At 33.3% G+C, this 13667-nt stretch overlaps 1 protein-coding gene across 1 annotated transcript; it reads right to left on the reverse strand.

The window, feature by feature from the left end:
* Window positions 1-5507: 5507 nt before the first annotated feature.
* LOC133283918 (uncharacterized) lies at window positions 5508-13179 on the reverse strand. The gene is made up of 4 exons (XM_061480848.1): window positions 12423-13179; window positions 6694-7290; window positions 6288-6579; window positions 5508-5905 (listed from the first exon to the last, which is right to left on the reverse strand). Exons 1-4 carry the CDS (start codon window positions 13152-13154, stop codon window positions 5871-5873), a joined length of 1656 nt encoding a protein of 551 aa, XP_061336832.1. The 5' UTR covers window positions 13155-13179; the 3' UTR covers window positions 5508-5870.
* Window positions 13180-13667: the final 488 nt, after the last annotated feature.

Consider the following 13667-nt stretch of genomic DNA (forward strand, 5'->3'; position numbering starts at 1 on the left):
TCAAATGATATAATTTATGTTATTTCACTCTCATAAAAAAGTAGTATCTATATCTTTGACACAACTTTACATCACTTGAATTGACATACACTTTATTTATATATATATATATATATATATATATATTGAAGAGAATTATATTGATAAACTTTTTTTCTAAAAATTATATTAAATCTAACTAGTCAGACTTTTTGTAAGTTTGTAAAATAATAAATTTATCAATATAACCTCAATCGTTTATGTTCTTAAAGTCTGCGGGCCCTTGAAAACCTACCCGAAACAAGTACGACCAATTAGATTGTAGGCCCTTTTGTTTCGCTTTATATGATATAAATGCCTTACTAGAAATCCTAAGAAACCCTTTTGTAGCTGCAGATTCAAAGAAAAAGGTAATGGTCCAAAAAATGTAAGGATATCCTAAGAATCTAAGTAAAAAAGTAAAAACAAATCAATGTAGTTACATTTAAGGTGAAGAAAATAGATATAAAATTCAGGGTTATCACATTAGAGAAGTTATTTCCCTAAAATTAGACCATGGTCATAATGACAATTCCTTCTTTTTTTTGGGTGGGTGACAATTCCTTTTTAGTAAAATCAAACTAAGTAATCATAAGAATTTTCTTTTGATCCATATTTGACATGAAAATTTTTTATGGTATTATGTAATATACTTGCCAACATAAAAAAATAAAAAAATTATACTACAATAAAACAAAATTAAATCTTACGTTGATGTTGATTAACTCTATAAACTCCTCTACCATTTTTCTTCTTCTTTTTATTATTAAATCAATTATTTATTATATGGCTTAACCCGATTTAAATGTGTTATCATATAAGTTGTAAATTATCACTGTTTTTGTAATCAAATTCCGTCATTTTATTTATTTACGATGGATTCTCTCGAAGAATAGGTGATAAATTATATGCATTCCTTTTAGGAAGATATATTTTTAACCTTATAGAATTCATAGATTTTTGTGCACACCTATTTTAGGGTTTTTTTTTTATTGTTATGGTCAAAATTATAAATTTATAATGGTATCATATCAACTTATTTATCATTCTTATTTTATTTGAATATAATGGAGAATTCAGATTAAAATTTGAAACCTTAAGCAAACTATTTAAATTCATCATCACTAGTCAATTTCTAATAGCTTACTTATTTATCATTCTCATATAGCATAGACATGCTAACCCCGAGCATGCCACCTAATAGTATCTTAGGTAGTGTTTGGTTCAGGACTTCTGAAAATTATCTCAGCTAAGTGTAAGTGGATTTCCTATTTTTTCACGTTTGGTTGAGGATAACGTTCCCCTTAGCCATCCTTCCTCGTTGCCCACCTATTCACAAATGAGTGTAAAAATGGAAGAAATTCACGGTTGAACTTGCCCTCTCCCACCATGGTATTGTTGTGAAATCCAGATAAATGGAAAACAGGGATGAAAAATAAGATAAGTTACCCCTCCGTTGAAGCTGATATCTGCCATGAAAGATAGCCGAGAGGAAAATGGGGATCACAAAAGAAATTGACTGTAAAATGGGCCCCTGATGTGTATGACCCAATACCTACATTATTATCGCACACTGTCAAAAACAAGAAACCGCAGAAACCCAGGAAGAAGAAGACTGAAAAGAAGAATGGGAATGGTCAGAAGGGAAATTTATCTCGAGGGGGCAGTGGCAAAGATAAGAAGCAGTTTCGCAAACTGGATGGGAACTCTGATTTGTGCTATAAGTTGCTGGATTCTCATGATAAAGCCATCGAAGCTTCTACTAAATTAGATGCTCTTGATGTTTGTTGTCAAGATTCCTACTGTGGAACTAGTTTCTTGAAAAAATCAGTCACAGGTGTTTTTAGAAGGATAGTTTTATAATTTCATTAAATTTTTCATCAATATTTTATCTTCAACCAAACACACATTCAGAAATTTAATTTAATTTTTCTAGTAAAATTTTGCCCAACCAAACAATTATTTTTAAATTTTTCTATGTAACTCACTTTCCCTGTAGATCTCTAGTATTTACATTTCCCTAGTATTAAAAAATTTCACCTCAATCAAACACTACCTTATAATCGTACTTAGGGTGTGTTTGGTATAAGAGAAATTTTTTTATGTCCGGAAATCATGATATCCAGTAATATACAAAGAAATCCAATTTACCGGGAATGATATAAAAAAGTTGTTTGATAGATGTAAATATTATCGGGAATATTTAATAATTTTACTGAGTATATGTTTGGTTGTGAGTAAAATATTACTAGTCGATTATCAAAAAAAAAAAAAATATTACTAGTAATATATGTTGATTTTACAAAACTAACCTTAACTTTTTAATGACACCGGACCTACTAATTTGATGTGTGTTGGGGGTATTATTGTCTCAAAAATATGTTATCTGCTTTCCCTTCCCTTAGTAATCATGAAAATCGCCTAATTTTTGGTAATCTAAACAGTAATTTTTCTTTGTAAAATGCTTTACCGGTAAAACTTGGATACCCAAGAATTAATTTTTGATACTTCTACCAAACATGGGAATCGATGTTTACCAAAGAAAGTTTACCGATAATCCTTGTGTCTTGTGATACCTTTATACCAAACACCACCTTATTGTGTTTTCCAAACATGTATAATCCTACTGCCAGATAGCAGCATCACGATCGAGAATTATTTTAATAATTCCGGAGCACATTTAACTCAGAGAAATGAAGGAGAGAGAGAAGAGACCAAGGAGAAAAGAGGGAGAAAAAATAAAATTTCCTCCAAATGTCATCTTCTTAATAAAAAGACCACTGTATGCCCGGATCACTTGAATTTAAGTAATTCAATGCAAATAACATGATTGTTATATGTTGAAAGATATGAATAATCAAATAATTTAATGCGATTGAATTTTTTTAAAAATAGTTGATGTAATTTTTTTATATGTGAGTCAACCTTTTTCCTTTATTTGAAGAATTAATCAACCTTAAATTTCGATATTGAAAATATGAAGAAATAAAAAAGAACTGTGCCATTTTATTAAAATTATTATATAAATAAGATATTGCTATAAAGTAAAATAATATAAACCCTTTTTATTTATAAGAAGATATTTATTATTGATTTTCAAAGTCATGTAATTGATTATAATTAATAAATGAACATTTCAATATGAAATTTGTTACTATAATATGAGAAGCTATTAATTAATTTTAGGGGAAAGACATAAAATGAAAAATTGTTTCTAAAAATTTAATTTAATTTTACAATTAACTTTAATGCACCTTTTCATGAATCGCGCTTTTTTATTTTACAAGTAATTTGAAAGTGTGCCACTTCATTTTGCAAGTAATTTTAATGCAATTAAATTTTTGGAATCCTCATTTCATGTTATGTTTCCCGGCTAAAAATTTGGTAAAATAAAGAGGCACATTTGTATAATTCATGAAGAGGCGCATTAATCATGAACCTTATAATATTGCATGTATTTTTTTATTTCATGTCTAACCCTGAAATTACGAGAATAACATATGAAAAATCACCAAGTACTCAGATCAACTTATGTGGTGGAGAAATTTAAAAAAAAAATAGAAATAATCATATTTTCACATTAATTCACTTCATATATATTAATAGTCATGTTTATATCACATTCATCAAAATCTAGTAGCATAAGATGACGTGTAAAATAAAAAGACGAGCATGTGTACAACTTATAGAATAATATTAAGGGGCTTAAGTCTTTCACGTTGGAGGACAGAATGTAGGTTTCCTGCAGACATAATATTATGTGAAATCCATTATTTTAATAAAAAATAAAATAAAAACCCAACATGTTTTTTCTATGATTAGCAGGACATGGTTTTTGTTTTTCTGCAACATAACAGTTGCATTTCCCTAATATTAATTTTATTTCCTTTAGCAGAAATAACGAATCAAATTCTAGGGATGCTTAATTAGGTGAAGTAATTACATGAGTAAATTAATGATAAATTTAATAAAAAGAAAAAGGGGTGATCCACTGCTATCACGTGATAACCATTAAACAAGCTAAGGGTCCAGGAGCTCATTTTCGACGATCGTGGAACACATGCTCCTTTGTCAAAGGAAAAACAAGGGAAAGGGATAGAAGTAGAAATAATTATAAAAATAAAGATAATATAAAAATTTATTTTTTATCATATTTAATAAATGATTTACCAAGTACTTAGTGATCTTGGAGTATTAAAAATATTTTACTAGACATTATCATGTTTATTAAATGCTGCCACGTGGCAAAAAAGAAATTGCTACACCGGAAAAGTAAAAGGGTTAACCTGTTTTCGCTACACCGAAACATTATCTATTTATATTTTTTTACCATAAGTAGTAAAAGGCCTTGCCATAGATATTTACAAAAAATTTTCAGGTGACGTAATGTCGCTCAGTATCCTTACCGATTCAAATTGGACATCAGATCAATTATATTCTTAACCGATTGATCCAATTTGAACTGGATCGAAAATCGGGTCTAATCGATATTGAATTGATTTTATGTTAAATTATATAAAATATTATTTTACAAGCAAATGAAATTCGAACTTGAATCTCTTTATTTAAGATCAAAAGACTTGTCACAAAATTATTTATTAGATATAATATTTATAATTTAATATTTATTATATATTATTCTAAAATTCAATTGAACCATTGAGCTAGTAATTCAGTATCTCCACCAAATCAATAACCCATCTGAGTTTTAAAACACTAATTTGCTATACGGATGCAATGGCCCATAGTCATTTGAATTTAGATGCATTGAGTTGGTAAAGAACCAATTCAACCCAAAAGTTTAAGCTGTTGAGTGAAGTTATATTAATGATTTTATATATCTCAACACTCCCTCACACGAGAGTCAAATGGGCTTGAAGGATGGACAATGCACAAGCCCATCTACCTGTGTGAACAAAGAAATTCCACCTGAAAGAAAGTGGAGGGCGGCGAGGATCGAACCCGGGACACGAGACTCTAATGCCATGTAAAGAACCTTAGGATACACCACCCCAAGAGCTAGCTCAAAGGATGAGAGTGCCCAAGACCTTATAAACTCCACACATTAGTTGGACATACAACCAATGTGGGACTATATATCTCAACACGCCCCCTCACACGAGAGCCCATTGGGGTTTGAAGAGTGGACAATGCAACAAGCCCAGCCTACCTGTGCTAAGATACTCCACAAGAGAAAGTGAGGAATGACAAGACTCTCTGATACCATGTAAAGAACCAATTCAACCCAGAAGCCTAAGCTGTTGAGTGAGACTACATTAATAATTTTATATATCTCAACCGAGTTTGAAGTAATTTCAATGTGTTGCTAATATCTGTGACCAGTGACCATAGCAGGTACTCCTTCTCACTTGCATCAACAAATTTCATTCCAACAAATAAAACTAAGCCGGAATTAATTTTGATTAAAAAAAACGCTTCTAAATTTTTGAAGAATATTGAAAATTTATATATGATAAAAAAATCTTCCTCCAATTTTGGCAAAACTTATATTTACATGTCCAGAGAAATATCACGAAGCACAGAAAATTACAAAACCATCAAACAACAAAATTCCTGAAATCCACATGAAACAGGCTTATATTAAATCCACCATCAGATTGCCCATAACCCACTGGATGTCATTGATGAACAAATATTGCAGTTACGATCCATTGTATGGCAATTTTAAGCAACCTCCATAGGACCATGATGAATTCTGCTTAATAAATGCAATGGACTATTACAAGCCGGAACTTAACACACATTCTCAAATCCTAAATGCTCTCTCATGAAACTGGAATAGGTTTGGATCATTATATACATAGGCCTTGCATTGCAAAAAACTTGGCTTCTCACAGTAAACCTTGTGCCTCAAAGTCTCTAGCCACTGAATCACCAGAAAAGAAAGCAAATGTTCAGGTTACAAGATAGCACAGATGATAAAATAAATCAGAAAAGTAAAGGAAGAGAGAAAATGAAACAAAAGTAAATGATGTCTAATGTGAATGCGAGCAGTCAAACCAGTATCACCAGATTTTGAAGATATCTTCTAAAAGTTTGCTTAAAAAAATTGTTAATTATTAGTTGTAAAACATTTATGACATTTGACGAATCATAGCTTAATTGGTTGAACCACCATGACATTAACCCTTTCTTCTAATTACTTGGTCCTCTGGACTCTGTTGATTTTTCTATGAACGATGATGCATGTACAGTAGTAGACTAAGCATCCAGAAGAAAGAGACTCAACAAGGGGAAAAGAAACTCACCCTTTGAAAAGGGAAGAACCAAAACAACCTCCATCGTGACATTGTTTGGAGGAAGCTGCAAGCGAAGAGGATAAAGCCTTCCATTCAAAGGACTCCGATTACACACAATGACTCCCTCTAGCCCTGTTTCTTCTTCAAATTTTCGTCTCAATTCTTCAACTCCATTCCCTTTGAAAATCAAAGAATAAGCTTGACCACCTTCATCACTCACCTCTCCATTGTCCTCAGCAACATGGTAGTATATAGTTCGCCCCTCCATCTTCGGCGAAGAACCAAGATTCAAATCATTCGACTACAAACAAAACCAAATAAAATCAGCACCCAAAAAAAAAAAAAAAAACCAAAATTCAACCTTAACCAAAGCAACCCAGATAAAAATTTGGAAACTTTTCCAAGAATCTGATACCTGTTGCCTCGAAAAGCTCTCAGATTTGGTGGGTACCACAGGTGATGATGGCGTGACAGGATCCGAAAGAGGCAAGGGTGGAGCAGAAGGTTTCTCATCAACGGGAGAACGAACAACATTAATCTCCACAACATCAACATCCCACAAGATCCAATCCTGTGTTGCGGTTCTCTGAGGGATATCATGTGTGACAGTGTTCCTCCAAGGTGGTAAACCACCATTTGCTCTGAGGAAGTTGCCATAACGAGTCTTGAGCTTGACGTGAGAACCATCTCTAACAGGTTCCCACTCGACCGAGGAATCGAGCTTCGAAGGAATGGTTTGTAGCACCTTGTGACCCGTCATGCCAAGCAAGAAGAGGTAGTTGGAGGCGGTGAGGTACTTGCCGTAACAGCTCTTGAGGCGAATGATGTTGTCGTATTCAGGGACGTACTCAACGAGCCACCGTGCACACTTTGATGACCCGTTTCGGCTTTGTGTCACCGACTCCTCGTCCTCCTCCGCAAGCAGGTACTTCTCGTGGTGGCTGCGGAGGCGCACCGCCTTCGCGTGGTGGAAGAAGTCCATGCCGGTCCTGAACTTGTTTGAACTTATTGTCTGCATGTGTGTGTGTACAACAACAAAGTTGTGAGTGGGTTTTGTTTTTCTGTGGGTTAAGAAATGATATGAACGAGTTATGGATGTGTAATTGGTGTCTGGTGATGGGTATTTATATATTAAGGGGACTTAGCAATTATTATTTATTTTTAATATTGGGTGAGAGTTATTGTTATTATTTTTAATCTTGGTTAAAACCTAGCGTGCTTGGGTTTGACCGATTGAGGGTTTTCAATTTTGGGTTGCAGTGTGCTGCGCTTTATGGGTGAAGAGGTATGAGTCAGGAGTGGCAACTGGGACAACACGGTTGGGTTGGGTGCACGCGGCAATTACGTGGGCAAAGTGATTACTCTTCTCACCTCTTCGATTAAATTTAAGTTCCGTGTGACCTTGGGCCTACAAGGGCATAGATTGTGTGTAGATTAAGATATTAATAAAAGGTATTTCATTCACATGTGGGTTAGTGCCTTGGGGGAATGTACAAGTCAAGTGGGGTTTCTCGACCTATGCTGATACGACCTGACAATTATTGAGTTTATTTGAGCAGACTTTACTGGAAAATAAATATATATTATGATTGTAATTCACTAAATTAATTTAAAAATAACAATACATTAATTTTTTCATTTTTAAAGTTTGAAATTCAAAACATAATCTAACTTAACCCAATTAGGCTGGTTAAAAAGTTTTAATTAAACTGAATAGCCTAGTCCAACTCATGTTTAATTGTTAAAGTTAGATTGGATTGCTGACTCAGCCCAATTCAATAAAGATCGAAACCAGTCATTCACGTATGAGTCATGGAAATACTATCTATGGTGGATAGTATAGAAGTATAGAACTGGATATAAAGCGGTTTGTCGCTGCCTTGGCGTGTTTGAGGATACCAAATAAATTAAGGTATTGTTTGGTTGAGGAGAAGTGAAAATATGGATGGGTAAGTGCACGTGAGTATCTAATAAAATCACATTTGGTTGAAGGTTTTCGATTTCTTTTCCCATCAAAGAGCTTTCCTAGCAAACTAAGAAGAAGACCAAAAATCGGATATCTTCACTGTTGAGAAAGCGTTTGAAGATGTGGAATTTCTCTTCAAAACCAGATAAGTGAAAAAGCTGATGAATGGCATGCTAAGTTTACCCCTATTGTGATTCGAAGGATGTAATAAAACGGTTTCATTTTTACGAGGATAATTTTGTAATTTCATTAAGTTTTTCCATCAATATTTTATCTTCAACCGAACACACATTCAAAAATTTAATTCAATTTTTCTGGTAAAATTTTGCTCAACTAAACAATTTTTTTAAAACTTTCCTATCTATCTCACTTTTCCCCTAGATCCCTATTATTTATATTTCCTTAGTATTAAAAAAATTTTCGTGAACCAAACACTACGTAAAGAAGAATCAAAATGGTATCAAGGTTATTAAGAAGACACCTACTAATGGCAACCTCGACCTAAAAAAGAAAAAATAAGAAATGCATAAAGGAAAATAGACATTACGTGATGCAGAAGCTAAAAAGTATGGAGATTCGAATAAACAAATCTCTACTCAAAAGCATGAAACTAACTTCTCCACAAGATGTCTCGGACAAATGACAATCTTGTAATAAAATATGGGAAATAGAAGTACTATGTTGTAGGAAAATGGCTATGTCATGTTATAGACACAATCAATATGAATTTCACTATTTAAAAAAAAAAAAAAAAGTGGTGTGATCCACATTAATCATGTCTATAACATGACATAATCATTTTCCTACAACATCGTACTTCTATTTCCCATCAAATATTGTAAGCTTGTATATTCTCCGTTCTGTACTTCCCAATTACCATTGAAAAACCACCTTTCAATGATACCATTTTGATTCTCTATTTCATTTTCTTTTTTGGCCTTAACTTTGCATTATTATATCCTACATCACTCAAATGGTTCCATCTACTAATTGTCTTTTGACGGAGACGTGTAACTCCTAACAAGAATATAAATAACTTTAAGTAACGTTATATTTACTTACTAGATTTTTTTTATATACCAATTTTAATTATTTCTCTTACGCGAGTAAGTTCCTTCATATATCTCCACAAGTTTTGATTTTATGGATCGATTATGAGACTAATTTCGAGTGTCTCCCATTGTATTAATGAAAATTGAACCAAAGTCCTTCTCCACCTACTTAATTCCATTGCCCCCAATTACTGAACTACCACAATTAAGTCACGTAATAGATTTCTAGTTGCTAGATCAGTGCTCAGCAAGTCATTAATTAGAAACACGCAAAAATCTAATGAACTTAATTCAAAGTGAGCTTCATCTTTTGATATATCAGAAGTACTCAAATATCATAACAATTAAAGAAGAAAAGGCATGCAATTAGCATACACTTCGATCTTAAGTTGCCATTGGAGACGTTCAGCTCTGCGCTGCACCCACAGAACTATTTTTATATTTAATTTTATTTTTAGACCTCTCATGGGGAATTCATTAAGACTTTAACGTTCAGTTCTGTGCTGCCCGCAACTGATTGTGGGAATAGTACTACTCTCTTCCATGAGCAAAACTTTAGTGCAGCGATAATTTTAAGACTTAAAAAAATATAAAACAAAGCATAAATAAATAAAAATTATTTTAATAAAAGAAACCACCGAATTTTAACAAGGAATGTTTGGTAGAAGATTTCTTTTAGGATGATTGGAAAAGTTAAGATGGATTTTCTAGTTGACCATGTCTGGTAGGAGATTTTAAAAAATTTATCCATCTTTCGGATTTGAATACCAATCTCAGTTTGTGTGTTAAATTGAAAAATTTCTCATTACCCCATCAAACAAAAAAATAGAAAAAAAACAATGAACACAAATATTTCTCCTCTTTTTTTTAAAGTGCCAAAAAAAAAACTAAAAAGAGAGAGTCTTGTTTGTATTTAGTCAAGGGTTAGTTTGATAATTTTATTTTATTTTTTCATCAATATTTTACTTTAACCAAACATAGACTCGTAAAATTTAATCCAATTTCTTCAGTAATATTTTGACCTATCAAACAATATTTTTTTAACATTTTTTCTAAATTTACTTTCTTACCATATTCTTAATAATTATATTTTTCTGATAAAAAAATTTTTTCTCTACCCAAACACTCCTAAAGTTTTTCTCCTCTTTCACACTTACCTCGGAGGAAATATAATATAAGTCAAGAGAAAGAAAAAGCTCCTCTACTTTCCACCCAAAAAAAAATGCTCCTCTACAAGTGCATAACAGTTGGTGAAGGTAACCACTTACGTGTCGCTAATCTTAAGTATAGTGCGTTTACTGTTGAGAGTGCGAAAATATTTGTGTCTGAAGTGTGTAATAAAGTTTTCGTTAGTGCAGAAGAGTTGGTGAAGGCATGGAGCAATGTATAGGTTCTCAAATCCAACTAATTAAGCAAGCGACTGGTGTAGTTGACTCCCTTACTCTTCTAGGAGTGAGGCTAAGAAACAATCCGCGTGTGAACGCCCAAGGTTTTCATTGGACATAAGATGGGAACCAAAAAAACTTGAACCATAGAAGCAAATGGGGGTCACATATAATTGATTGGAATATGATTTAGTTGTGGAGTGTTTCTATGCTACAAGCTTCGTTAACAAAAAAAATTTATACACCTTATAAAAAACCTTGGGATACACCACCCCAAAAGCTAGCTCAAAGGGTAGAGTGTCCAAGGCCTTATAAAGGCCACATTAGTTGTCCACATAATCAATGTGGGACTATATATCTCAACACGTCCCCTCACGCAAGAGCCCTTTGGGCTAGAAGCGTGGAATTGCACAGGTCCAATTTTTGGTTTACCATTTTGTGCTTTTTATTCTTAATTCAACTTTTTTAAAGCGGGGAACGGTGAAGTTCTGATACCATATAAAGAACCTTGGGATACACCACCCCAAAAGCTAGCTCAAAGGGTGGGAGTGCCCAAGGCCTTATAAAGGCCACATTAGTTGTCCACATAATCAATGTGAGACTATATATCTCAACACACCTCAAGTAATTAAATAGTGTTATAATTGCTTTAAGAAAAAGATGTATATATAAATACATTTCCACAATGGACTATAATATTTCTATGAAACATATGATAAAATGAATATTAAAAAGGTTAACTTATAAAATATAAATATCGTTTTTTATCGTATATTAATTGAATTTTTAACAAAACCCCAATCACCCAAGTTAATACAAAACATTGACATCTGACATTTTTTTTTATTTGTTCCGTGTTGGAGGGGTTCAAGTTAGTCAAGAGAATCAAATCAAACCGTACTACGATTCCTAATAATAATAATAATAATAATAATAATAATAATAATAATAAACTTATTCTTGAACCTTCATTTCTACTATTTATTATGTTATTTATTTCATACATATCTTGACTAATGACTGGTCATAGTTTTAAACTTCTTGATATCATTAAAAGAGTAATTTATAATGATAGCTTTAGAAAAGAAAAAAAATCAAGCTAATAATAACTAAGGACGGGCAAAATAATTAAAAAATTGAACAGAACTATGAAGTGAATGAACTATCCCTTAAAATAATCGGTTCTTAAAAATTAGTTCATGAACCGAACCGGTTTTTAAAGAACCAGTTCATTAACCGAACCGGTTTTTAGAACCAGTTTAAGAACCGAACTGGTTTTTAAAACTAGTTTAAGAACCGAACTGTTTTCAAACCTAACCGAACCGTTTTCAAACGGAACCAAATTGATTTTTATAACTCTATTTTTTTATTTTTTTATTTTTTTATTTTTTTTCTTTTCAAAAGAGGGTCGACCCGAACCGGTTCTGAACCAGTTTCGAACTAAATTGGTTCTAAACCGAACTGTTTCCCACCGAACTGAACTACTTTCGAACCGAACCAGTTTTGAACCGAACCGAACCACTTCCGAACCTAACCATTTAAACCAATTCGGTTCGGTTTATCACAAAAACTTGTTTGGTTCTTCATAAAAACCAATTCAGTTCGACCCATTCACATCCCTACTAATGAGCACTTTAAATTTCAATGAATATGAAATTCAACATGGAAAAGTTTCACCAAAGGAAAATATAAAATATAAAATCAATTGACAATAATTGGTAAAAAGCAGCGGAAAACGCACCTGCACCTGCAGCTTGGAGTTCCGTCTCACTAGCGGCGGCGACCTCAGAGAGAAAACCGACATGGGAGACGCCGGATCCTCACCGGCGGAGAAATCATCAGAAACAAAAGACGAGACGACACTCTTGGAGAACTCATCATCCATAATCTCCATCTCCTCTTCCACAACATCCCACATAACCCAATCCTGCGTGGCAGCACTAACGGGATCATCGTGCGTCACCGAGTTCCTCCACGGTGGCGTTCCTCCGTTCCCTCTCAGGTACTTCCCGCACCAGCTTCTCAGCTTCACCTGAAACCCGTCGCGTATCGGTTCCCACTCGTACTTCCAATCCAAACCCGTTTCGAAGTCTGTTTGGAGCACCAACTTTCCGGTCACGCCCAGCATAAACGGTGTCTCCGTCGCCGTTAGGTACCTCCCGTGGCAGCTCTTCAGCCGCACGCGGTGGTTGTTGTTCTCTCCTTCCACTACCTCCACCGTCCATTTCGCTCTCTTACCGGACCCCTTTCTGCTCTGACTGACCCTTAATCGGTCGTCGTCGGCGACGAGGTACTTATCGAGGTGGCTCCGGAGCTTGACGGCCTTGGCTTTGGTGAAAAACTCCATTACGGGTTGATGCTGATTATTGAAGCGGGAAACTATGGCTGTAAAGGCGTGTCTATATATATATATATATATATATATATGGGTAAAGTGTTTGTCATTTTTTTTTTGATAATAAGTGTTTGTCATTTTAAATGACAGAAAGTTATGTATAGACACCGAAAATTTAAATTTTAAATTAAAAAAAATCACTCACTTTCTCTCATTTTCGTTTTTCTGTGTCTATCTCTCTCCTAAAATGACATAACTTATGTCATTTAAAATGACAAACACCAAACCCTATATATATATATATATTTAATAATTTATAATTTTAAATATTTTCCTGGTGGTGACCTTAGTGAGAATATTTTTTTTATTTATAATATTGGAAATATTAAAGTGTATTGGGGTTGAACTTGAACCTACGTGGAAAATGTGGTGTAGTTTCTTGGTTTTTCGATACAGCCATACAGGGAAAGTGTTCCTTTGGATAACGTAGACGGACGTTTGTGTTAAAGAAAAATCAATACTATCAGAAATGATATCTATACATATTTTAACATTTTTTATTCATTATTTTTCAAATTAAAAAATATAAATATTATGATATGCAAATATCATTATCCTAACTAGATTTTACTTGTTAAAAAAAATTAAGAG

This window comes from Gastrolobium bilobum, unplaced genomic scaffold (assembly GCF_033153095.1).
Source record: "Gastrolobium bilobum isolate Gb01-03AN ecotype WA unplaced genomic scaffold, APGP_CSIRO_Gbil_v1 utg32482, whole genome shotgun sequence".
NCBI lineage: Eukaryota > Viridiplantae > Streptophyta > Magnoliopsida > Fabales > Fabaceae > Gastrolobium > Gastrolobium bilobum.